The sequence below is a fragment of the Aricia agestis genome, chromosome 9 (genome assembly GCF_905147365.1).
Source record: "Aricia agestis chromosome 9, ilAriAges1.1, whole genome shotgun sequence".
Classification (NCBI taxonomy): Eukaryota; Metazoa; Arthropoda; class Insecta; order Lepidoptera; family Lycaenidae; genus Aricia; species Aricia agestis.
The window spans coordinates 7,261,653-7,288,143 of NC_056414.1; the positions used below are offsets into that span (position 1 = coordinate 7,261,653).

Consider the following 26,491-nt stretch of genomic DNA (forward strand, 5'->3'; position numbering starts at 1 on the left):
TAAAACTACACTCTACAGTAATTAAGATTTAAAGTATGAATGACACTATATTATGCACTTATTATGCTAGTACTTGGTTGATAGAGACAATAATATGCATACAAACTGCGATGTATGAAGACAGTAATTACCTACTACCTAGTACTTTAGTGTTTTTAAATTTTGATAGGTCTCTTACTTCGTAGTGTTTTATTAATATAATATTTTGACCAATCTTATGGATAAATTCATGTTCAAACTTAAGATTTTTAGTACTGTTCCTAAGAGGTAAATGATACTATAAATCTGTGGTAAATAAAAATGCGCGTCTCATCAATTTCCTCATCACACATAACAGTATGTTATGTAAATGGGATGGGAAACACGCGATCATACACGTAAACTGTCCATCTGTCTGTCATCGTCACTAACACCTTTAACGCAGGATACTCAGATTAGTCAGATCCTAGCCATAGATCACACAGTCAGAAATGTAATCATTTCTAAAAGACTGTACCTACTACGCTTACGTTATATCGTATGTGAAAACTGGAAGTGGTTAAAATATTCATTATAAGTATTTTGGAATATGAATTAGGATTGCCTGGCTTGGTGATAATAAATAAGTAATATAAATTATACTCCCATTTCTTTAGGGATAATGCTCTAGTAGTGAGATTTACTATAACAACAAATCGATATTTCATAATAAGGTTAAAGTGTGATAAAATAAGAGCAGATTCTACTTTTACCGTTAAAGTACATAGGTACATGTTATGCTACGATTGAGTTTATTCTTCCAAGTTCTAACTGCAGTGAGACATGTCAACTGCACATAGAACTGGTTTGAACGCGCATCGCTTTAGTTTTAAATATATTGATTAATGAACCCTCGGCGAGAATTGTTTGATTGAGAGCATCCGTTCGGAGCAGCGCGTTTGAGTTGTGTGGTTGCATTAGCTCCCTCCACGGGGAAAACACAAGACAGAACCCTAATTCTCGTGCTTATTCTTGAGTTTGATGAATGATGAATCAGAGTTTGTTCGTTAAGTTTATACCATTCAAATGCTCAAAATATAAATTATAAAGCAAACTCTATCTTATGATCCAGCTGTTCTCTGTTAAATGTCACACTCATTTAATTTGAGCAAGCCCTACAATTATTTTAATAGCATATGAAGAAGACTTTAGTTGCCTTTAATTGTCTACTTCATAATGCAAATAATTGTTAAATGTAGTGATAAACTTGAAAGCATCCTAAATATTTATTTTTAGTATCTACGATAAGGTGTACTTGAGGGTAAGAGGTTCGGTAGAAATTTACGCAAAATTATATATTTCTGTGTGATGAATCATCGCGTTTCCACAAATGTAGGAAATCACGCTGGTACTTGACTCGAGTGTAATGAGTAGTACCTAAATTGTAACAAAGTACGTAACGTCACAGCCATAACGAATTTCGGTATTAGATTCGGACGACGTAGCGTAGTTTTTTATACGCGTGACGTCATTTGAAGTTTATAATTACTAATTATTATGAATTAATTAGTAGATATGTAATAAAAAACTAGATAGCTAATTTATTTATTTTTACAAAGTAAACGTTTATACGTGGGAGAGCCATGCTTCGGCACGAATGGGCCGGCTCGACCGGAGAAATACCACGTTCTCACAGAAAACCGGCGTGAAACAGCGCTTGCGCTGTGTTTCGCTGAGTGAGTGAGTTTACCGGAGGCCCAATTCCCTTTCCTATCCTCCCCTATTCCTTTCCCTTCCCATCCCTACCCTCCCCTATTACCCTATTCCCTCTTAAAAGGCCGGCGACGCGCCTGCGGCTCTTCTGATGCTGCGAGTGCGTTGCTTTCCATTAGGTGACCCGTTTGCTCGTTTGCCCCCTTCTTTCATAAAAAAAAAAACACTATTGTTTGATTTCTTAAATGACGAAACTGCTTCGGCGGGTATCTCTTTGAAGTTTGTCAGTTTTGACACCCTGCAGAAATTACGTATACCGTAAAATAATATGTGCCCATCGGATTAGGACGTATGCTCGATGCCGTATTGTAACTGATTTTTCTAAACTCTGCAGACTTTACTGAGACATTCATAGCTTCAGTATTTTCAGTTTTTAGGCTTTTCATTTTCTTACACGTGTAAGGATATAAGCGAAGGAATTTAAAGTAGATGCCGTAAAATAAGATAACAGATGAGTAGAAAGGTCGCCATAACGAGTTGCACAATAAAAGGATTGATTTGCAAGGCTTCGCGCAACATACACCTTGTAGGTCTTCCAGCTTAGGCAGATATTTTGAATATAAAGTATTTTTTTAATCTACATTATATTGCTCGCAGTTTGTTGGTGCAGATTTTTTATAGAATCGTACATTTTGCTGAGACAAAAGCAATCATATTTTGTTGTTTCCCGAGGCTGAAGGATTGAGCGGTTTCAGCACGGCACATTCTTCCGCATTAATATTTGTGTGTGTATAAAAATAAGTAGGTAATGTGTAAAAACGCAAAGACACTCTGCATAAGTGACTATAAATCCTATTTATAAATATTAATTACATTAAAATATGTTAGATAATGGAGTTATCTATGTCAGTTATTCATCTTAGCTACATGGTGTAGATCGCCGTGACGCTGATAGCGTATCAACACAAACATTAAGTTACTTATCAAAGCAACGCACACTTGCTAATCTGTTTGCACAGAATAAGCATATGCGATAGAAAGTTGATACGGAAATAACTTGTGTAAATTGTCAAAGAGTCTAAAGTACAGAGTAGATGAAATATAAAGAAATGTTACTTTTAAGAGGATACCACAGCGGCTAGAGAAATGAAAAAAAAGTACGTGTAATATCTATAGCTGTCTCGCTTACCTCAAGCCTATACCGCAGAACGCGATAGAGACAACTGCAGAAAATCCAGAAAATCAACGATTCGTTGTCCCCTGATTCCTTCTCCAAAACTTAACCGATTTAAGTACTTTTTTCATTAAAGATTAAAAAAAGGCTTGAGCTGTGTTCCTATGTTTTGCTTTTTTTGTATAATCTATCCAAATCTGTTTTCTGGACGTTTGAACACAGTGGAAAATCTGGCCATTTTTTTGGGTTTTTGAACGTTCATATCTTATTTAATAATTAAATTATGAAAAAAAAGAAAACATAGGGACATTGTATTAGTGGCCGTAGATATTCAGGAAAAAAATTATAACTCTACTAGCATTATCCAGGGAGGAAACAGGGGACAACGTTTGTATGGAAAAAATGGCGGTGTGGAATCCTCTTAATAGAAAAACTGTAGTGGAATTTCTTTGGAGTTATCGACTGAATCGTGGTACCTAACAATTAACTGTAGTCTACCTACTTAGTATTTCTAAAGCCAAACTTCAAAGTCAAACTCTTAGTAGGTACAGGAACGCTTCTACTGATGCCCCGTCTTCACATCAGCAAATGAGAGATGCAGATGACATCAGTAGATGAGTCCGAAGATATGCAAAGACTTAAGAAAGACGCACGAATCTCTATTGCACATGTACGAAAAATTACAAATTTCCCCAATCGAAAGGCTTAACAAATACTAATAACTACGACACCGGTTATTAATATTTGTTAAGCCTATCGATTTTCGAACCAGCCCCCGTAGACAAGTGGCAAAACGCTAACGCTAACGCTAGCGATAGCGCTACAAAATGTATGCGATTTGACATAAGTCATCGTTTCGCTAGCGAATACTAATGTCAAATCCATACATTTTGTAGCGCTAGCGTTAGCGTTAGCGTTTTGCCACTTGTCTACGGGGGCAGGTTCGAAAATCGATACGCAGGAGTAATTTTATAGTGTCCAAGTGTGTTCGCAGTACACAAGAGCACTCTCTATTCCTTTACTCTCATAACCCAGTGGGACGGAAGACCGACACGACTGGCGAGAGATGAGGCACAGGACCGACTTCATGCCCATCCGAATGCTTAACAAAGACGCAAAGACGTCTTGCCTAAATCTAAATCTAAAATGCTTGCCAACGCAAGAAAATTCTAAGCTTCCCCTACTTATAAGTACTTTGCTCGCCTTTTCAAACTTTTACTTTTAAACATGTTGTATCTATCCATTCCAGGTTGGCGCCAGTCACCCCGAGCTGGAGAAGGTGGTCCGGCTGCTGCCGTTCATCCAGCACAAGGGCGACAAGGTGACGATGTCGCAGCCGCTGGACCCCGCCAACCTGCTGCCCGCCAACCCCGGCTACTGGACCTACCCCGGCTCCCTCACCACGCCGCCATGCACCGAGTCCGTCACTTGGATACTGTTTAAGCAGCCCGTTGAGGTGTCCGGCGAACAGGTAATACCTAACTATACTGGCAATTTACTATTGATCTATACCAGAGAGTCAGAGCTAGACAAAATCAAATGAAGCAATTTACTATTGCCTTATGCCAGTCGACATAGCTAGACAAATAAATTATAGGTACTCTACAAAGGAGAAAATATTTGAAAATCTTCCCTTACCATAATAGGAAATTATCGCCATTTACAACGAATTTATATGCATACAATAAAATAGTTTATGTACAGTTCCCGCGAAGTCAAATACTTAATACGAATTTGAACGCACCAAAGTTGCGGGCAATAAGGTATCTAGATTCTCGACTCTCAACTTTACTCATAATTCAACTCAGTTTTAAATTTATTAAACGTTCTACAGCCCCTACAGCCTTTAAGTTTGTTATTGCTAACTTAAAATTCTTATGCTCGTTTTCACCAACCACCTCCTAACGCGCCTAAGTGTCCCCTAGCGGCCATTAAAATATGTACCTATCTTTCAAGATATAATCTTATATCTTTAAACGAGCAATTCTTGTATATATATAAATATATAATCGGAATCTCGGAATCGGCTCCAACGATTTTCATGAAATTTAGTCCTACGCCCTAAGAATTTTGGCAAAACATAAGGGTTTTCAAAAACGCGGCCGCAAAAAGGGCCGCTAGGGGATACTTAGCGTTAGGCTGCGTTTCCACCAGAGCTGAGCGAAGCTGTGTTGCGAGAAATGTGTTATTGAGAACCAATATTAGCATCGCCGCGCTGAGCGATGTCATGGCAAAGTCATGTCAAAGAAGCGATTCTATTGGTTTTCAAAAACATATTCCTCGCAACACAGCTCCGCTCAGCTCTGGTGGAAACGCAGCGGGCGGGTGGTGAAAATGGGCATTTAAACCTGGTTTTACCTTATAAGTAACTAACACAAACTTCCATCATACTTCCAGTTGGCGCTGATGAGAAAGCTCCGATGCGGCGAGGCATCCTGCGGAGAGGAGGCCATGGAACTCCTCCACAACTACCGCCCCACCCTACCCCTCGGCAACCGCGAGCTCAGAGACTATGGTGGCAACTAACACCTTACATTAAGACCTTACACTAAGAGAAATAGTGTATACAGTCCAACACCATTCACCACATAGAAAGGTGTATACAGAGCGATGTAATGCAAACACCCTGTATGTTGGAGAAACTCTGTGAAAATGCCGTTAACACCCTGTATAATATAATAGCTTCAGTATATCTACAATGCAGCAACGAATACTTAAAACTGCTGTTAACACGATGTTTCCGAAATAAATATGTACTGTACAGGGCATAAATGAACAGTAAACAACCTAAGTAACCAGTATGTTGAAGAAATGGCCCGTATGCGATGTGCAAAATACGTATAAAATAGCAGCTACTAACACTGTAGGCTAAGACCATCGTCCCCTGAAGATCATAGTACTCTGAGGATAATGACACACAGTGTGAAAACTCTGTACACTTAGCATGAAGCATGGAAAGGATACATCATACAGGGTGTCTAAAACAAGTACAGACACAGTGGAAAGCAACCCTATGCATACAGGGTGATCACCAACGCGCTGAAAACAAATCACGGGCATATACTTTATTATTTATATGACAGAATTATTACGCATACAAATCGTATTTGTTGATGAGAAGTAAGTAAACTACATCAAGAATTAGGTTTTTTTGTTGTGTTGAGAGAGATTAGAGAGAGTTAAGTTTTATCTTGTTAAAGTTTGTTAAAAGATTTTTTATGCGTAATAATTTTCAGCTCTACATTAGACTACATATAAGCAGTAAGCTTCATTAGTTTAGAACGTAAAAGATCTTTGCTTACATAATTTTAGTATGTAGCTACTTTATTTATTACGCCTAGATCGTAGACACTTTTATACTACTCAACATTTAAAGTTGTATGTTTTAAATACTAGTTTAAATGTTGGTGTACAGGTATTATAATATACATGATAATTATATCTAGGGACTGTACACGTAGAAAGTAACTGGAAAACAAAAAAAAAAGAAATTCGAGCGTATATAACTAAACATTATACGTATTTACTATTTATGAATGCCTTAAGTACTTATTCAATGTTTTATCATAGTTGAATACGTACATGACAATGTGAAATCAGCCTTACCTAACGAGTGCCTTATTGGTTGAGCCTTTTCTTATAACCCCCTTACTAATAAATATTATATTTACGCGACTAAGTATTCAAAACCACTCTCTTTTTTAGTCAAATGGCTTTTATAATATGCTAGACAGACAAGCACATAGTAAAGTTATTAGCTGCGTAAATATTTTTATTAGTAAGGGACCTAAGAGTTTTACATGGTCTATAACAGGGGTCACCAAATGGCGAAACGCGGTCCGCATCCGGACCGCCGACCTATGTGCAGACCAAGCATTTTAGAAGATGAACTTCGTTAAAAGTAAATTTCGGTCTCGACTTACTGATGAACATCTCCAGCATTTAATATCAATAGCTTGCACCAATTTTACGCCAAAGAAGCAACAAAAATTGTAACTTTCTCATTGATATGTAAATAAATAGCGTACTCTACTTTGATTATTTTTTTATTTTTTGTAAAAAGTGTGGACCGCGTAGGTCATATTTTCATTTCTTAAAATGGACCCTGAGCTAAACTAATTGGTGACCCCTAGGTCTATATTTTTATTAATAAGAGGTAGGAGCTTTACATTGTGTGCTTTACATATTTGTGTGTATCGGTATAGTGTGCTATATAATATTACGGTGTTTTGGTAATCTCAACATTACTGTTAGTTCCATATTCGTAATATTTTTGATATTATGCACAGCCTCTTTACGTAGGTCCATTATGAACATATACGCAGGAGATCATGAATCTGCAGTAGGCATTTATTATTGACTTTGATTCCACTTGGTTCTATTGTGCATACAGTGTCCGCTGTTAGGTACCGTCAAAGAAAATTCATATTTAGTTTTATTATTCGTAGTTAATATTCATAAGCAGCTGGCGGATCATTTGGTTGAGTTATGTTAAGTCGCGATATTTTGTCTGCTGAGTTTGATATTATTATATTACGCCACCAACTTACGTAGGTCCTATGAATCAACTTTTCTGATAGTATCTTATCATGGTTTTTCATCATAACCCAACGTAAAGAGATGCCTTAAACGTAATTAATAATTACATTGTCTATTTAAACTTATTTTATCTCGGAGCTATTAAGAAAGATCTTTGTGTCCTTGCATAGAGGTCCTGTCGAGCATAAAAATTAAAAAAGTTTACAGTTATTTTGAGGACCTTGTAGCCGTACGTTTGAAATGCAATACATATTAAGTATATGAATTGGCAACGATCAGTTTTCTGATCTTAATGTTGTCTGATTGACCTCAATGTAATGTTAGTCTATGCTAAATTACTTATCTTTTTTATAAAATAATTTTAGCATAGTTTTTTCATCACACAAGGCAGCCACATAGCACTTCTAGTATATTACAGTCAGCATCAGTTTGACATAGTCATATAGATCGGACTTATGTTCGCTATAAGATCTCATATTATATATCAGTTATCACATAGATATTATCCTCATAATACTTAAGAATCAAAATATGTAAGATCAAATTCTGTAGTTAGAAGACATGAGGCAAGAGTATCAAGTAAGTCAAGTAGAAAGGATATGTAATTTGTCGTTATTATATGGGGCTATATCAAATATTTAGCATAAAATGCAAACTATAATATATTTATCTCGAATATATACGTAGTTATATTAACTATTTCTATGATATATTTTGTGTTGTTTGTTAAAAAATAAAAATAGTTATCATACAACTTTCTAAAATATCTTAAATGCAGATGTGATTTTTTTATTTAAGCAAGGCAAGTTATTGGCACCTCGATTTTTAAAACACCACATTGTCAAAAAATAATGCCTATAAAGTCCTTAGGGCGGCCTTACCTAGCCTATATTATAACAGCTTTGCCTACGCAACTTATAGGTGGGTATAGGATATCAGCTGTATTTTTAGGCCAACAAAATATTACTAATTTCTGTTAAAACTGGTTAAATTGGAACTATTTTACTTATACTTAAGTGACGGATATTTTTATATTAAAATGAGTCCATTATAATAATAAGAATATGAAGTATAAACAATAAACGTTAATGTTAATGTATGATGTGTTTTAATAAATTTCCTTTTTGCATCAGAAGAACATCCCTCAACTTAAAATCAGGCACAAGAACATTATAAAAAAAAATCATCCCCGTTTGATGTGTAGGGGAGACGTACCTTAAAAAAATATATATTTTAAAGATCTTATAAATCATTTTGTCGGCATCATTAATATGTGCATTCGTGACGAATTACAGCTTTGTAGGTCCTATAGTCTCTAAGAAAAACCGCGGTCAGACAGACGGACGGATGGACGGACGGACGGACGGATAGACGGATAGACGGATAGACGGATAGACGGACAGACGGATGGACGGACGGACAGACCGAAACTATAATATAAGGGTTCTTTGTTGACTACGGAACCCTAAAAATAATCATGCTATAATGTAACGTGATGATATCAGCATGAAATGTATATGGCCACAGTAAAGAAATATGACATATTATCTAATATTGCTAAACTGTGACATGGCTTTACTTAAAAAGTACAACGAATCTTGACAAGCGCCCTATTGGTCATTAATGTACATGGGTATACAGTATACTTACTTTCCTAAAAAATATACAATCCATTCCTGTTGAGCCCTATACGGTATACCAGAGCCCATACATTTTTGCCCATCATCATTTGAAATTTGTTTACTTTGATGTGCGCAGAATAACAGACTCATGATGGCAAACTGTGTTCAAACTTTGCACAAATGGGCAAATGTCAGTGCCACACTTGGCGAATTTGTAGTCTATTGTATTTGTAGGTATTTGCGTATTTGAACACATGTCTGGCGCCGGCTTTAAGCTTAGGCCAAACCTACGCGAACAAGCGTCTGCGAAGCGGAGCGTCAAGTCGCCAAATGTGTGTTTTGTATAAGTACAAAAAACACATTAATTGACAACTTGACGCTCCGCTTCGCAGACTACGCCTGTTCGCGTAGGTTTGGCCTAAGCTTAATAATATTATACAATGTTTTATGAACGATCATATTTTAGTAACGTACCTATATGTAAATTCTTACTTTCTATTCAATATTAAAATTGCCCTATCAGCGCCATCTCTTGACAAATTGTAGTATTATTCCTAAAATTTAAAAATTGCGCCTAAATGGTTGTGCTGCGCGTCCACTGCATCGGAATCGGAGCGTACGGAGCGTATGCCGACAAAATGCCGATGGGGTGCGTCCACTGCATTCGGATTCCGCATCGGTAATTTAGTTATTAATGTATATATGAAATGTGTGCGTTAACGCTTTGAAGTTAAGGTTGGATTTGCTATGTTCAGTTTTGATACTTTGTTTCGATGCGCTTTGACTCTGCACTAAATATATAAATTGACTCATAGACGCGGCTGCGGATGACGTCATCGGCATAAATTCCGATCTCAGGCGCAGAAATGCCGATCCAGTGCACGCAGTACCTACCATACAAAACAATACAAAGCAAAAAATCCGTACGCTCCGTACGCTCCGATTTCGATCCAGTGCACGCGTAGCTTTACTCTAAAGGGGCCCATTCACGGCAGGCCGCCTTGCCGTCTGCCGGCTTATACACTATGCAGGATAGTGAATGGTGTGACGGGACGGTCCCGGTCACGGGACGCATTATCGCAATACCGCATGCGATATTATCGACCGATAATAACACGCGGCCTACAATGTGGGGAGCTTGAAAATCGATTACCCACATTAGGCTTTAATGACCCGCTCAACAACTCCATGGAGCAATATCTAGAGGTCTGTGTGTATGAATTAAATTAGAATAACAAAATGGATTTCCTATGTTTCGATACGTCTTAACTAGGGAATGCAATACCGGGATACCGGGATCCCGCATGTATTTTGCGGGACTAATCCCGTTCGAAAATTTTGCGGGATCCCGCGGGACTGGCGGGATTACAAAGAAGCGTGATTCATACGTGTAACTCTGCGCGAGGGGCTGCGAGAACTGGCTACAGGCAGCCCACTAAACAATTTACAGTCAATTCACCTATATTTCACTTTAAATGATAATAATTGTACCAACCAGCTTGGAAGCTGAGCGAACTTTTTCAGCTGCTGGCTACTTTGTGTCGAATATCAGGAGCCGTTTGGGAAGCGACAAAATTAATACATATTATAACTTTTATAAGCTTGGGCGGTATGTATGTAATGGAATCTTTTAGCACAATTTTCTCTATATTTCGATTTTTTTAATAAAACATGAAAAGAAATAGGCGTGGGTTTTTTAGTTTATTTTAACTATTATTATTATTATTACGTAGCCATTTCCAAAAAATGATTAGTTATTTTTTACATAGTTAGTTTCATTTGAATTCTAAGAATAAAACGGGGTCTATCAACTAAAGTCATTATATCCATTTATTTTGAAAGTTTAAGTCTACTCTGCGGGATCCCGCAAATACCGGGATCCCGCGGGATTGTGATGGTTCAGTCCCGCAAATACCAGGATTGAAATTATCTGGCGGGATTGCATTCCCTAATCTTAACGTTTCATTGGAGAAGACCATAGGATTTTTCTGCAGACTACTTTACCTGCCAAATCTAGGTTTCGAAATAATAATAAATTAAATATTATACTTAATCTAGGTATGAATGCTGCCGCCACTAGGCCTTGGCCTATAACCATGAAGCTATCATAGAGAGGAGATGGCCTAAGCAACTGTGCACTGTGATTTTCAACTAGGTCCTGACGTCATCATTGTGGGCGGGGCTTAAGTCAGTACAATTTCAGCGTTTGTCAGGTGCACAGTGCACACGTAACGAGACTCCCAATAAATTGGTGTTTTTTGCGTTTTTAACAAGGAAAGGATAAAGTACTGTGTTTTACAATGTCGAAAACATTCAGACAGACGTTCTGATAATATAAATACCATCACATTTCATTTGTAAATAATTTTAAATATAAAAGTTCTAGAACATTTTAGCTTTCAGCGTTAATTATACTACTTGACACTAGATGGCCAGAACTTTGAAAGATAATACAGAGGTAAATGCTTATAATTTTGCATAAGTTTATTGCAATAATCATACTTGAATACTTAAAACCGTGATACACTTTGTCTTAAACACATTTAATAGCTAAAACCGTACTTATATAGCTTTTATTATCATATTACTTATAAAGCGCCATCTGTTGTCATCTTGGATAACTATTATGAACGTAACAAATATCCAGGGCCGTATTTAGAATTAAATTATTAACCGACTTTCAAAAAACGAGGAGGTTGTATTTTTATTAAGTATCACAATGACAGTTTGTTTGCTAATGTTGATTGTTGACGTGCGCGGCTGATACTTGGCCAGCCGTAGGGTCGACAAACAAAAACGTTTTTATTTGCGGACATTTCTTTTAAGTTTTTGTTTTAATTTTTTTGTGATAATAATAGGTAATTCATTCATTCAAATAATCACATTCATTGATAAAATAGTACCACAAATCTTTTTCATGAAAATTTTGGATTCGCTCAAAAAAAAAAAAAAGTAGGTACCTACTTAACTGAAAGAGTTGAAGCTGCCACGGGGTTGACCAAAAACAAGGTAATACCTTAAGGTTGGGTTGCACCAGAGGCGTGGTTAAAGTTAAAGTTATGGTTATAGTTAAGGTAAATTTAACTTTAACCTTAACTTTGACCGGATAAATTGACAAATGACAGCTGGTCCAACAAGCTTATAAATGAACGTGGGCGGGGGCGCTGCTGGTAAAGGAGAACTGACAAAAATGGCGTTTTCTGTATGATGACAGCGTTAGTTCCTTTTTTCGCCACGCGCATTTAAAACCTTGTCGAACTCTATGGTCATGGTTAAATATGGCGTCTTGAGGGCGTCAATTTTTAACTTTAACCAAAGATTTGACATTTTGCATTGTAGTTAAAGTTAGTTGGTGCAACCCAGTCTTAATCTACAGAATTGGTCGATTACCTATAAATTAATGCCATTAGAAAAATTTGCAAAACTATCATTGCGATCCCATTCTGATCGCGCGTGGATTATCATCTTTCATGTACTTATCATCGAAGAAATTGATTCACAGCCTATAGGCCGCCGCCCCCCCCTCCCCCCCATTACCTCTTAAAAGGCCGGCATTGCACTTGTAGCTCTGCTGATGTTGCGAGTGTCCATGGGCGACGGAAGTTGCTTTCTATCACCGGTGGTAGGCATCATGTAGACGTTCAGAGAACATTTGCAAAAATTTATTCTGAATAAAAAAGTTTGAGTTTATCAGGTGACTCGTTTACTCGTTTGTCCCATTATTTTGCATTAAAAAATCGGTAAAAATACTAACCCTCATTTTATTAATTGAACTTATTATAATTAATAATATACATTTTTTAAAGTTCTGAGTACGTCCCATAATATTCAAGAATTTTGACATCTAGTGTTAGATAGCTGAACTACGTAGTAACATCAACATCGATCTAAGCTAGTAGTTTTGCTTTTAGCCGATAGATGAAATATTGAAAAGTGGGCGGAGCTTGACACCCCCTCACCCCGCAAATTGTCACGCGTCGTTTCTTAAGGAAATTCGATTACGACACCTCCTCTCTATATTAGCTTCATGCCTATAACCATGAGCGTAACCAGATAGGGGTAGGGGGCAAACACATCTCTACAACTTCTACAAGATGTTTCTTTGAAATATCAACTTTGCCACACAATTAATACGTGGGGACATCTAACGTCTGTATTAGGTATAAAATGATTACTTTGTCATCTATAACAGCTGTGTACACCGTCTTTCTAGAGTCATTATAAAAGAAATAGGGGCACCAGGCAGCTCATAGCCAACTTCAAATATAGTATGCCGGTCTTACCCAAGTTGACCTTAGCTATTGTTCCATACTATAATACCAAATATAATACCGATACAAGATTTACAAATAATAATATTATGTAGGTAGTGTATTGGTATATAATATAATGGCCCAGGCCCTAGCGAATAATGACTTTGGCCTACGTATTAAAAACACTATAAAAAAAAATAAAAAAAAACATGTCACTGTCAAGTGTCAACCAAGTGTCAACAAGGAGACAGGCACAGAGTAGGTACTGAGTTTGAAATTTTAACGGTACAAAAATTTTAAAATGAAACTATTTGTAGCCTATTTCTTTTATTAAATATTATAGTATTATTTTGTATCTACCAAAAGAGTTAAAAAGAAGTTTACTGCTGTTTAAGTTACGGATAAAGCAATAATGTCTTTACGACAAACCTGTATTAAAACCGTCCCAATTGAAGAAACGAGTTTCAAAATACAAGCAGAGTTCTTTTATCCAAAAATAGTGGTAATTGAAGATAAACTTATTCGTATTTTGGATTCAGTAAGTGAAGATAATTCTTGCCAAAATTATGTACAAAACTTTGAAACTAAAATTATTGATTATATGGCTTATGATAACATGCTATGGCTCGCATTTAAATCTGGGGAAGTTGTTGTAGCTAATCCTCACAACAACTCTATTCTGAAACTAGAAAATACTGGCTATTCTACGTACATAATCCACCAATTTGTACAGTACAATAATCAACTTTATATCCTCACTGAAAGCGGTGAATACCTAACGACATCTGTATCTCCAAAAGACATAAAAAGTAACCTAAATAATGGAACTGCAAGTTTGTCTATGTCATATGAAAAGGTGCACATACCAAGAGTTAAAAAGGATGAAATGAAAATTTGGTCTAATGGAATTATGTATCAATTGTGTTCTGGTAACATAAAAATTCAGTGTCCAGTCACCGGGCTCTGGGAAATTTTGTCCCTGAATGTGGAGATCCAGTATCTACGATTATGGAGCAACATGATGGTCTTGGCTAGTCTCAAAAAAATGTGGCTTATTGATGCTAAAACTTATAACACACTTTTTGCCTTTGATGAAAATAATGGAAAATTTTTACCATTAGCAGCTCATGAAAACACATTTTACTATTTAAATTGGTATGATAAAGAGGTAGGTTTCCATGCTGCATTTTTTCTTGCTTAAATATATTTTATTTTGAGTTTTATCAATTTTTTTACATCTGATGCTTACATATTATGCTATTTAATTTTTGCATCTGATCTCAAATTTATATTATATATATATACATGCAATATATTTGCTATATTTTTCATGCAATTTACAGATTCAAATTTGCTGTGCCAGCATATCTCAAGATGAAAACCAGCTTTCAACAGGTGTATTTTACCCTCAACAAAAGTCTACAAGTCAGGATTTGTTAGTAAGGGAATTAAAATCATTGGTTAGTAAAATAATTTCAGAAAAACTGCCTCACACTGAAGTATTTAACAAGCTCAAGATATATTTCACTGAGATACAAGATATCGAATTTCTCATAAACATAGCTACGCAATTATGCCACCACAATATTGCATGCAAAATTGTATTGTACCAACTTCAAAAGAGAATCTTTGAAAACAGCTGTAACCAATATAAAGACCTATTGTGCGACATCATGATAAAAGTGGATCTTCTAGAATACATTTATTTTAAAAGAAATGGGTATGAGTATTTAAACATATTTGAAAAATCTTTTATAGAATTATGTTCTCTGTTTATATCCAAGTCAGATATGGATTTGGCTTCTATATGTTGGCTGAAGTATTCGGAGATTAAGCAAGACATTAGTCACGAAGACATAGTTAATATATTAAATGCCATTCCACATAATATCAAAATGAGTGCACTCGTGATATGGTTGAGAAATTTTGCTCCTACACTGCTTGAACAAAATCCATTCCATATTGACTTATTTGTCAAATGGACAACAGAAAGAGTTTTTCTCCTAGAACAATCATCATACTGGCCAAAGATAGGACTGAAATTTATAACAGCAATAGTAGAAATACTAGAAAAATCAATTAAAACTGTTAACATAAGACTTATCTCAATAGATGATTTGGATTCCTTAAAAAGCCACATAAATTACATTTCGGATTTAAAAGAAAAATATAGAATTAACATGCTGTTAAATGAATTCAGTTCCTTGAGTCCCATGGAAATTGCTCTAATAATGCTAAGGCGATGTTACACAGAAGATTTGGCAGCTTTCTTACAAGAAAACTTGACTAGCTATGCTTCCCGTAATTCATTTGAAATGGATGATGCACTGAGGTCCTTTATAGAAAGTGAAACGGCTAGCAGTGGCGGAAGTGTGGATGGCCAACGGTTAGAAATTTTGCTTAATGCCTTTCATTCACCTAGCAATAAGTTGGACTGTTTGTTGCAAGTTCTGAAAGTATTAGATGTTCCTTGGAATCCTACTGTTCTGAACATTGCGACTGAAGCCGCTCTTTTGGCCAATACTGATTTTACAATATCTGAATCAGATAAATTCATAGCTCAGGAAATATACACTGAACTAAATTTTGCAAAAATTAAGGTAGTTTTAAAAAAATATAACTTTCCCCTAACATGTACGGACTACATGTTAGTTATTCATAAAATAGTTAATGTGTCTGAAGTCAATTTAGAAGATTTAAAGGTAATTGCAAATATAATGACTTCGTACACTCACTATGCAAACACTTTGTATATTAGTCGATGTCTGCATGATTGTGAAACAAGGATGGCACTGGACTATTTTAAAGACCTATCAAATTGCAACAAAAGAGTCCTCATTAAAACTATTGAAATTAAATATGAACAAGTAATTAACGGCGTTACAAGCAACCCCATAATAGAGAGAAACTATCTGGATTTTTTGAAAGGAAGTAATTTATTACATAAAGATAAAGTAAAATATCTTGAAAATTTGTATCACCTAAAAAATTCGTATGAATTGAAGACCAGCTTAAACAATATGTGCTCTGAAAATAGTTGCCAAAGTTTACTGAATACTTGGAAAACTGAAAAGGGTAATATTATTAGCTCCAGCAGTGGCAGATGCATTACACAACTTGTTGATGAACACTTTTCGCAGCACTCGGAAATTACAAAATTATTAAAAAGGGCAGCTACAAGTCAAGAAATCCGAAAAATAATTGAAGACCTAATATTTTCTGATTCAGATGGCAATAAGAAAAAATCTGTACTATCTTTATTTATTGATGGACAGAATTCGGAGCTATTGTTAAGCTCATATGATATTTTATGCGAAATAGTTATTCACTGCAAAGAAGAGACCATGCACTTCTTATTGCAGAGTTTATCTATGCTTAATTCTCTTAAAAATGCTCACTTTATACTTAAAGACCTTTCAGTGGCTTGGAAATATCAGTATGTTTTCCTTCCTATGACATCAATTAGTGCATTAAATGAATTGATTCATTTTTATAGTAAAACACCTATAGAAGATACAACTGAGGTTGAGTTGGCTAATATTTTCAATACAAATGATTTCATTCCATTTAGAGTCTTACCACCCATTTTAGAGGATTCAAAATCTTTGGTGCAAACAATCAATATGCTAGAAAAGTTCACAAGGAAAATTATTATAAAACTAATTTCTTCTCAGGAAATTGACTTTATTTTGCTAACATCCCTATTATTGCTATTAGAAAATACAATTGCTGTTGAGGACCAAATGTGGATTTTAGACTTGCTTCGTGGTCAATCAGATTCATTCTCTCCTCTAATTATAAACTACCTCTCCTTGCCAGTGATACGAAAAACATTCTCATTAGAAGGCATTTTGCCACGGAACATTATGTCATATCCACCACAGTACATATTAAAATTGAAATTCAGTATCAATTTAGATGAAATTACTCTTCCTGAAAGTAATGAGGAGACTTGGGATGTTAAGGTTTTATTATTCTATATCCTGAGAAATGTTCCCAATATGCCTTTTGAAAAAATAATAGACTTGTGCCATACATTAAATATTTCTGAAAGTGACGGCCTTTCCTTGTACCTGATATCATTATTGAGCAATTGGGAACTTAAATATAAAATAGTAGTTAATGATGTTGGGTACAGGAATATACACATAGAAAATCATGAACAAGAGCTGGCCACAAAATGTAATGTTATTTGGCAAAACATAGAAAATAAGGATTTTGTGAGAGATATACTGACAGACTTCTGGAAAAGTGGTGAGGTGATAATACATGGTTGTCTTGTCTCAGTCAATCCTTACTATTATGAAGTGTTTCTATGTATTTACCAATTATTATATGCTTCATCTACTGAGTCCCGAAATATGAAAGAGTACTATTTACTTCATTTTCTTAGCCAGTATAAACGAAAGAGTCCTCCAAAACAATATGAATTCGAACTGTTTTCTGAAAAGGGCATATTTCCAGAAATTGGCCACTATCGCCTACCGTTCCACCTATTTATGCGCGAGGATATGTGGTCCAATTTGAAATCGGAAATCACATTAGAAACATATGAATCCTGGTTACCTGTCGTTTCTCTGCTCTCGTTGGATCCTGATTTACAAACTGCTAAGGACATGATTTGCAGTAACGCCGTTAAACAAACAATGACGAATCGTAAAAGAACTGATAGTACTGAAGCCGAATCAAAGGATAGCGAACCCTGGCGTTTGACCACACGTGAAGAGCCTCTGCTTCGCACCGCCCACAGGTGTGTCCGACATATCGCTAACATGGAATGGGCAGGGGCATGTCTTTTCTATGTGCTTCAAGGCTGTGCAAGAGGAGCGGATCAAGTAGCTGCAGCGCAACTTTGTTACCAATTTTCTCAACGCTGGGCCTCGCTGCAGCCGGGAAATCGTGCAGTTAGACAGATGGAACGCTTACACTCGACGCTTTCGACGCGCCACGCCCTCCATAAAATAGAATGGGCGTGCGAAGATTTACTCAAACTTGTGTCCGAGCCGACTCAGCTTATCCACACTCTATACAGCCATCCCAGTTTCATTGATAAGATCGGCCGACATGACATAAATCGTGTAGCTAATGAAATAGCCGATAAAAACGCTATAAACATAAGCTCTATTAGAATTCAAATCCTTGAGAATATTTTAAACAAAACAAAAAAAGATCAAAAGTTCTCACCCGGTTTAGCCACCACAGACTTGATAATTGCAAAATATATTCTCAAAGCCACTCATCCCAAAATGGGCGCCATATATCTTTCTAGAATAGCCTTTGATGAGGACACTGAATACAACAAATGCAAGAAGTTAAGAGCACTCCAGTGTCTCCTGAGCGTGATAGATCCTGAAAATGCTGTGAAAGTAACAAATCGTAAACGTGACGAGCTTTGGTCGTCATTATTAGATCTATTATACATTGTGCACATTGAGAAAATAGATATGCCCTGGGTGATATCCACTTACACTCAAAACAAGCAACTTGCTATAAGTCAACTTTTGCAAACGTCCAGTGGTAATTTGGAATCTCTGAAAATAGCATCCGAAATGGCTCATAGATTTGGTAATGCACAAATTATAAGAGAGATGATTCCATTGATGCTTCGTCATGGCGTCTATGAAGAGATGATCCCCCTATTATTGAAAACCTTGTACCCACCAGACAAGTTGATTTATACAGCATGGCGTGTTGTTATATTGAGCCCTTTTCAACAAGCCGATTACCCTATCACTGATCGTCAAAAGGCCAAGTGTCTAAATGCTTTGAATCTCTTACCAATTTGTCCCGTGATAAAAGATGAGGATCTAATTGAAATCTGGAAAAATTGTGTCAGGTGTAAAAATCTAGGTCTCGGGTGCTTAATTCTTCCATACATGACGTCCCAAGCGAGACAATCATTGGTGGAGTTAAATAAAATTGATAAAAGGAACTTAATCATTGCTCTAAAGAATTTACACACAGAAAGTTACTTGGTATCAGGGGCAATGTATGTTTTAGAAAATTTGACGTCCAAAGTACACAGAAAATGATGTAAATAATTATGTAATAGGATTCTAAAAGCATAATATTATTATGCTTTTGATTGCTTATATGAAAGCAATAAAATAATATTAGCGTAACATTGAAATCGAGCTAAGAACTGGTGCAAAACTGGCTTGTTGCATGGTGATAAAATATTAGTTTAAGAATAAAATATGGCTTTCTTTTACCTTATTACAGAAATACAACGAGAGGTTGTCAATTCAATATTTTTCATTGGTCTATTGTATGTATTAGGAATTAAAAATAGTGTAACAAAACAAAGTGATAACATTTGGTGTGAATGTGTCCATTATACAGAGTTCACTGTGAAAGTAGCAGCATGTTTTTAATATGTATGGGCAAGTGCACCATGGTCATGAGTTTGTCCATACAAAAGTAAAAAAAGTTACTCTTTCAGTCCTGTTACTTTCAAGTGAAGTATATAGACTTCATGAACATCCCTATCACAACAAGGGACTCATGCACACCCTAAAGTATTATTACCATGTTTTATTACACCTTGTATATGATAAAATATTATATACTTATACCTTTTTAGTTTTATATATTGATGTATAATAAATTTAATTTAATTTTTTCTACAATAAATACATTATTTTTATTCTAATTTTTTTTATTTCTGATAGTATACAGTAGTAAAAATGCAAAGAGAGTTCACTTTTTAAACACAACATAAACTTTAAACAAAACATTTAAATCTAGTGATAGACATTATAATTTAGATTTTTGACATTATAAATTTATACCTTGCTAGTGATTAATCTTCCACTTTCATATAAGGATTAGAAGTAAATGCCATAGATTTAATGTATGATGCAGCCGGTAAGACCATTTCAAACAGGGGAGCATATATTCCATGCCCTCTCGCCAACTGTTCTGGTGTTTCATCAGAATTGTTAGGTCTCTTAGCAATTTTTACAATATCTTCTCGTAAGAATAATATGAGCAGAGTTGACTTGCAATGGCTTATGGCTGCTGCTAGGTGCAGTGGAGTTTGTTCTGTAAATGACAAAAATATACATTAGTAGAGCAAATGGCCAAAACAAGTTATGAAAGATTAGTTCAAAACTCCTAAGTGTATGTCTCCGAAAAGCAATATCCACTATAAATATTCAATATTAATCCATTTAACAAATCTGGGCCGAAGTGTTAAATATCATGTTATCTCTTTTATACTTAAGAGAAAGATTACACATTTAACCAAGGGTTACCTGTAAGCAGATTGGTGCAAATGGACAATGGTAATTTTAGTTTATTGGTAATCAACTTTAAGCATTTTAAATTTTTCTTTACCTCCTTCTGAGAGGGCAGCCGGATCTGCACCACCGGCCAATAGTCGAGCAGCAGCAGCATAATTATTCCAATTGCATGCAGAATGTAACGGTGTCCAACCCAGTTCGGTTTTGGCCAGGATATTAGCACCTTTACTCAGCAAGTATGATATGACATGCACGTGATTGCTGTATGCGGCTCTATGTAGTGGACTGTATCCATCTGCGTCTCTTGCATGTACTAGTCCAGGCTGGGTTTTCAACAATTCCTTTATTATGTCTAGTTTACCATTTTCAGCAGCCCACAGAATGTAATCTACAGGATTATCTAAAACCCAAACAAACATCAAGTGTCAGTTTCAGAATTATTGCAATAAGAAAATCCAATTTAATCTTTAGTGCAAAATACCTTTAGGATTTTTCACAACATTGACATCAGCATCGGCGTCATCCCAGCCAGAAACAAACATTCCAGAGGTTTCTGGATTTTTTTTACACCTATCAATTTCATCGGCGATATCATTAAAGTCCCTCTTGAATATATCATCATCTTCAGAGTCAGACATTTTGCTGATTTTCAGTTAATTGGTAACGAGATAAATTTAGTTGCCTACCTAGATTATTGATTTAGTTGGCAGGCACCGAAGTTTCCTGAAAATAAACAGTACCTGTTTTACCAGTGCAGCGCTCTCAACTTATTATCTACACACTTGTGACTTGAGTAAGGAAGATAGCTCTCAAATCAAACGGTATTTTATTTTGTACAATAGTTATATCGTATTACTGCAAAAATATTTACTTTTTCCTTTCTTTTTACTATGTTTTGACTATTTGTCTTATGCAAATACTAGTAATCTGTGTTTCTTGTATTTTTTAATGTTTTGAAGTTTGATATGACAATTGACAACCATTGAATTGACTTTGACAAGATTTGTTTTTTACTAAACAGTTAGTGCACAAAAAGAAAAATATCATCATCATCAGAAAAATAAAATCAACCTGTCGGCAGTCGGCACTCGGCACTCGGCTGTCACTCCTTTACCTTCTGGAGCCTGAACACAGCCTGGAGGAGACTTGATTATAAATTTACAAGTTAAACTTTAGAGGCCGCAGCTTTTGGATGATGTGGCGTCAATGGCGATGGGCGACTATGATGCAGGGGTTCATATCGTTATCGAATACCCGAAAAATTTCGTTACATACCGGTATTTTCATAACGGTAGCCAGATAACGGTTTTTTTTATCGATATCTAGTAACATAACCAAAAAATATCGTTATAAAAATACCGGTAAATATAACGATATTTTCTGGTATCAGGTATGCGGTATGCGTCGTGCACCAAATCTAACCTCAACTTCCGAATTCCAAGCAACAGTTTTTACATACGTGGGAAAGCCATGCTTCGGCACGAATGGGCCGGCTCGACCGGAGAAATACCACGTTCTCACAGAAAACCGGCGTGAAATAGCGCTTGCGCTGTGTTTCACCGAGTGAGTGAGTTTACCGGAGGCCCGATCCCCTCCCCTATTCCCTTCCCTTCTCTTCCCTACCCTCCCCTATTACCCTATTCCCTCTTAAAAGGCCGGCAACGCACCTGCAGCTCTTCTGATGCTGCGAGTGTCATGGGTGACGGAAGTTGCTCCCCATCAGGTGACCCGTTTGCTCGTTTGCCCCCTTATTTTCATTAAATAACAAGTTAAGATGGTGCTGCAATTTGTTTAGTCAATGAATGCTTTCTGCATTTATGCAAGGTACCTATGTCCGTATTTATTTACTTGTTTTAATTGTGGCGAATGCGGGGGATGGGCAAAATATGGATAATTATTTGTATGTGTTAGTATTTATTACTAGAATTATAAGTTTAATACATATATATTTTGTAGGCTGTAGTTAAAAATAACAAAACATTTAAAAAAGGAAGCACAAAGTTATATGATAGCATTTACAAAATATCTAGGTATTACACGGAGAATATTTTAAGGAGCGTAGCCCGTCGGATCAGGGGCGCTTTGCACATGACGGGGCTGGGCGGACCGGTCAATTTCACCGCGAACGATAGCACAAAGGGAATCCTACAATATGTATTACCAACCGGACCAAGGGCTGAAAGACCGCTCCGCAGGTTCCCGGCGGGCTCTGGCAGAGCGGCATGTCCGTGGCTGCCCGCCGTGGATCACACATACCAGTTTACATGCAGTAACGCAGACGGCGCGGCGGCGCGAGGGGGCTGCTAGCTCTATTCTCTCTATCTCCACTAGAATGAACGTCCTGAACTGACTGCCTCCACTCGTCATGTGTTTTGTGTACCTACGCGGCGAGGGCAGCTGCAGGCACCGACGGACAGACGCGGTCTTTATTCCTTCGTGGACAAAAAGCCCGCCTCGCCCCGTCATCTGCAAAACAACAGAGTCCGCCCGGCAGCCAGCGCACGGTGCACGTGCTGACAAAACAATGATTAACTATACAAACCATAAATTAGTAATATTTGAACAAAGATATTATGCACTGAACTACTGAGTACTGACCATGTCATTCTCATTAGACGTCATTTTTCCTATAATATATACCTACTGGTCACCAGACACATCTAGTTTAATTTTGTGCATACTGCATACTGAATTGACTGATTAAATTAAGTACTTATTTTACAAAAGGTAACGTTATCAAAGAACATATATTTACCGTTATAAATCCTATTTACCGTTATAACATTTACCGGTATTAATTCCAATTTTTACCGTTATTTCTAGTATCGGGTAAATTTTCATACCGTTATCTATGCCCTTGAAGCAATAACGTTATGAAAAAACACCGGTATTTGAAGCCCTGCTATGATGGCGAGTGGCGACTGGCGAGTGGCGAGTGGCGACTGGCGAGTGGCGACTCGACTCACGAGTCTCACGAGTCACGACTGGCGTCAATATTTCCGTCTCGCTGTCTCGTATTAAAATTTTCCTATCTTTAGAGTTTAGATAATTTTATACCGTAGCTGCAACCGCAAATCAAGGCTAAATTTATATTTAATTATTTTAAGATAATGATAAAATTTTATAATATTTAAAAGTATTTTTCTTAAATGGCTACACTAAATGTCGGCCATGATTTAGTTTGGTATTATTTTCAACATGGCGCTCAGCCTGGTTCAGAGTGTGTGTGTGTGAAAGTGTAGTGAAATTATGTATTGTATCAAGTGATTTTAGTGTTAAATTTAGTGAATAAGTGATAAAAGTGTGCATTAATGCAGCGATTACTTTATCATGGCTTTGGATTTACGCTTGCATTCTCCTGCAGGCGCAGAACCTGTTGTTTATACATGGCCCCTCACATCAGGTCATGGCTCGGTAAGAAAACTATTTTATATTTAGCGTTAGATCGCAATAGCATTAGAACAAAGGCATAAAGGAATATCTAAAGCATAATATTTACTTTAAATTGCCTGAACTTTCCCTTATAATAACATCGAAACTCCTGTCATAGTTGTTAGAATAATTAGATACACTATACCTCCACTATACCTAGATGTTATGCATCAAGTTTAGTTGCGGTACATCTATTCGTCGGTCTAAAGGGCCACTGTAGATTAAAAATATGCCAAAAAAATGTACGTAGAAAATATCAAAATAAACCAGTAGATTTGTAATTTTGTAGCTCATCACATGGTTCTTGTGTTATGGAGTGTATTGACCTCGTGTTTTGTCAAGGTGTCGGCTTTTTTTAGATATGTACACACCGTTGCGTATTATTTTTATCAAATTAATTTTAAATTTTGTGTTTTTTAGATGTTTTGTTGTTGTGATAAGACCAATGTCTTATAGATACTATAGGTACCTGCCTATATGTATATTGTATAGTACTTTCAAGTACACACTAATAAAGGTGCACTAATTAATATCAAATGGAACATGTTTATCATCATTATATTTAAATCAATCTTTAAAAAAACATAGGTTTTTCAAGTCCAAATTTGCTTAAATTTTGTCTATATCACTCTCTTTGATAACGCTCATAGAAGTCAAGTAATGTAATTATAAATGATTGAATTATTTTAAGTGCACAGAATAGAAAATAGGTATAATAAAGTTTACAAAAAAACAATTAGCTAATGTTATCAGTTATCACTGATATTGTTGTTTTGACAGGTAACCTATATATTACAATATACACTGTTTGATTTTATGAAGTGAAATACGGTACTTATTTATTTATTATTGAATTCAGGCATCTTGGCCCATAATATTATAAATACCTTCCATACTAACATTAATTAAATTAGATTATAATATAATACAGAATTAGACTATCTATAGGGCTCTCAGTCCCAATCACCTAAGTCTGTTATCGTTATTTGTTTGTCAAAAATTATATGATTATAAATGATAAGATCGAAATACATGGCAAGACATTTAATCTAAAAAACATTGAATCATAAAAGTATTTAAAAAATCTGATTTGAAAATCTGCACCAGATTTGCTATTTGCTTACTACTATTATTTAGTATTACTGTGGTGTAGTATTGAGTGTATATTATGAAAGTAACATTTATTTCAGTAATGACATACATAATATTAATACATAATATTTTGAAAGTAATTTGATACAATATTTTTATTCTTTGTATGCCCTTTGAGTGTGAAACATGTTTTCATTATGTATAATTTTACTAATTTGACTACTTTTATACTGGTATAATTAAAAAACAAAATCAATATTTACAAACTTAATTTATTGTTTCAGGACAAACACGACGGAGCCATAGAAATAGTAGAGACAATAAGGTAAGCCAGTTTTTATTATTATAACTCTACTAAGGAGCGATTTCACCAAAAAAATGGAACATGTTCAGTGCACACTGAACCGGTTCTAAATGTATAAATGTGTTTATAACACCAAATTGCAAATTACACAGCAAATTCGAGTTTTATCTTCTGAACACTCAATGTTCCAGGCTTAACTTCATAAAACCTGTTCAAGTCCTGTCAGTGGCATGTCCAAAATAAAGTCCCAATTAATGTGAAATAATATGCATTATTCTATAATTAGGAATTTGGATCATACACCTGTCTATTATTAGTAGTCTTATTTAAAATATCTATATATATTTAAAAAGAAAGTGGTGTTAGTTACACTACTTACTACTTAAAACTCATGAATGAATGAACTGATTTGGCTGATAATAATGGAGAATGTTACCTAATTTTGATTATTAGCAGTCCACATTCTCTGTCAAAAATAAAGAATATTAGTGAAAGAATTACATGGATATGTTAATAAGTTTCCGATTTATAAGCATAACAAGTTGTAACTACATGACGCGGGCGCCCGGTAACGGTGTGACGTTATAGCACAATTCCGCCACGCAGGCCCCATACAATAAAAGTGATTTTTTGCTCTATCTCAAAAACGACAACAGGTAGGCACTTCAAACTTTCATCAAGGCCTTACTTATATGTGTACTTTAATAATTAATAATAATATTATAGTAAAATAAAAAATTAAGGGTGGCTCCCATACAAAAATCACAATTTTTGGCCTATTTTGCTCTATAACGGTATGTGTATTCATGAGCGAGTCCGATTAGTAAAAAAATACAAATAAATAATCGGCCAAGTGCGAGTCGGACTGGCGCACTACTATATGATGACACTATTATATGTGTACTTTAATATTTAATAATAATATTAAAATAAAATAAAAATTTCTCCGGTCGAGCCGGCCCATTCGTGCCGAAGCATGGCTCTCCCACGTCTAAAATAGACGACGTCTTAAATAGAGAATATAGTTTATAGAGCAAAATAGGCCAAAAATTGTGATTTTTGTATGGGAGCCCCCCTTTACTTTTTATTTTATTATAATATTATTATTAATTATTAAAGTACACATATAATTAAGACCTTGGTGAAAATTTCAAGTGCCT

General features: G+C 35.8%; 4 protein-coding genes and 2 long non-coding RNA genes across 8 annotated transcripts in view; 4 read left to right on the forward strand and 2 right to left on the reverse strand.

The window, feature by feature from the left end:
* The window catches only part of LOC121730579 (carbonic anhydrase 2), a 32,941-nt gene extending 27,051 nt beyond the window's left edge, over window positions 1-5,890 (forward strand). The window contains exons 4-5 of the mRNA XM_042119687.1: window positions 4,095-4,316; window positions 5,243-5,890. Of these exons, the coding sequence (XP_041975621.1) occupies window positions 4,095-4,316; window positions 5,243-5,371 (351 nt within the window). The 3' untranslated portion in view covers window positions 5,372-5,890. The remainder of the gene's footprint in view (window positions 1-4,094; window positions 4,317-5,242) is intronic.
* On the reverse strand, window positions 1-25,550 carry LOC121730582. The gene is made up of 3 exons (XR_006036131.1): window positions 25,480-25,550; window positions 256-260; window positions 1-12 (listed from the first exon to the last, which is right to left on the reverse strand). It is a non-coding gene; the product is annotated as an uncharacterized LOC121730582 (long non-coding RNA).
* Window positions 6,864-8,483, forward strand: LOC121730581. Its single transcript, XR_006036130.1, has 2 exons — window positions 6,864-7,256; window positions 7,426-8,483. It is a non-coding gene; the product is annotated as an uncharacterized LOC121730581 (long non-coding RNA).
* LOC121730580 (ankyrin repeat domain-containing protein 49) lies at window positions 12,092-21,431 on the reverse strand. Of its 2 annotated transcripts, XM_042119690.1 has the most exons (6): window positions 21,375-21,431; window positions 20,985-21,226; window positions 20,598-20,903; window positions 20,063-20,303; window positions 17,585-17,594; window positions 12,092-12,102 (listed from the first exon to the last, which is right to left on the reverse strand). In XM_042119690.1, coding segments are annotated over exons 2-5 (705 nt in total). In that variant the 5' UTR covers window positions 21,142-21,226; window positions 21,375-21,431; the 3' UTR covers window positions 12,092-12,102; window positions 17,585-17,593. The 2 variants fall into 2 exon arrangements, with proteins under 2 accessions (XP_041975624.1, XP_041975622.1); XM_042119688.1 differs by lacking the exons at window positions 12,092-12,102; window positions 17,585-17,594 and having other exon boundaries at window positions 19,921-20,303.
* LOC121730575 lies at window positions 13,579-19,331 on the forward strand. The gene is made up of 2 exons (XM_042119683.1): window positions 13,579-14,427; window positions 14,603-19,331. The coding sequence occupies exons 1-2, from the start codon at window positions 13,672-13,674 to the stop codon at window positions 19,289-19,291; spliced, it is 5,445 nt and encodes a 1,814-aa protein (XP_041975617.1). The 5' UTR covers window positions 13,579-13,671; the 3' UTR covers window positions 19,292-19,331.
* LOC121730576 (histone-lysine N-methyltransferase, H3 lysine-79 specific) overlaps window positions 23,697-26,491 on the forward strand; it is a 34,134-nt gene continuing 31,339 nt past the window's right edge. For both annotated transcript variants that reach the window (XM_042119684.1, XM_042119685.1), the window contains exons 1-2: window positions 23,697-23,917; window positions 25,312-25,352. In XM_042119684.1, coding sequence (XP_041975618.1) covers window positions 23,834-23,917; window positions 25,312-25,352 — 125 coding nt within the window. In that variant the 5' untranslated portion in view covers window positions 23,697-23,833. The remainder of the gene's footprint in view (window positions 23,918-25,311; window positions 25,353-26,491) is intronic.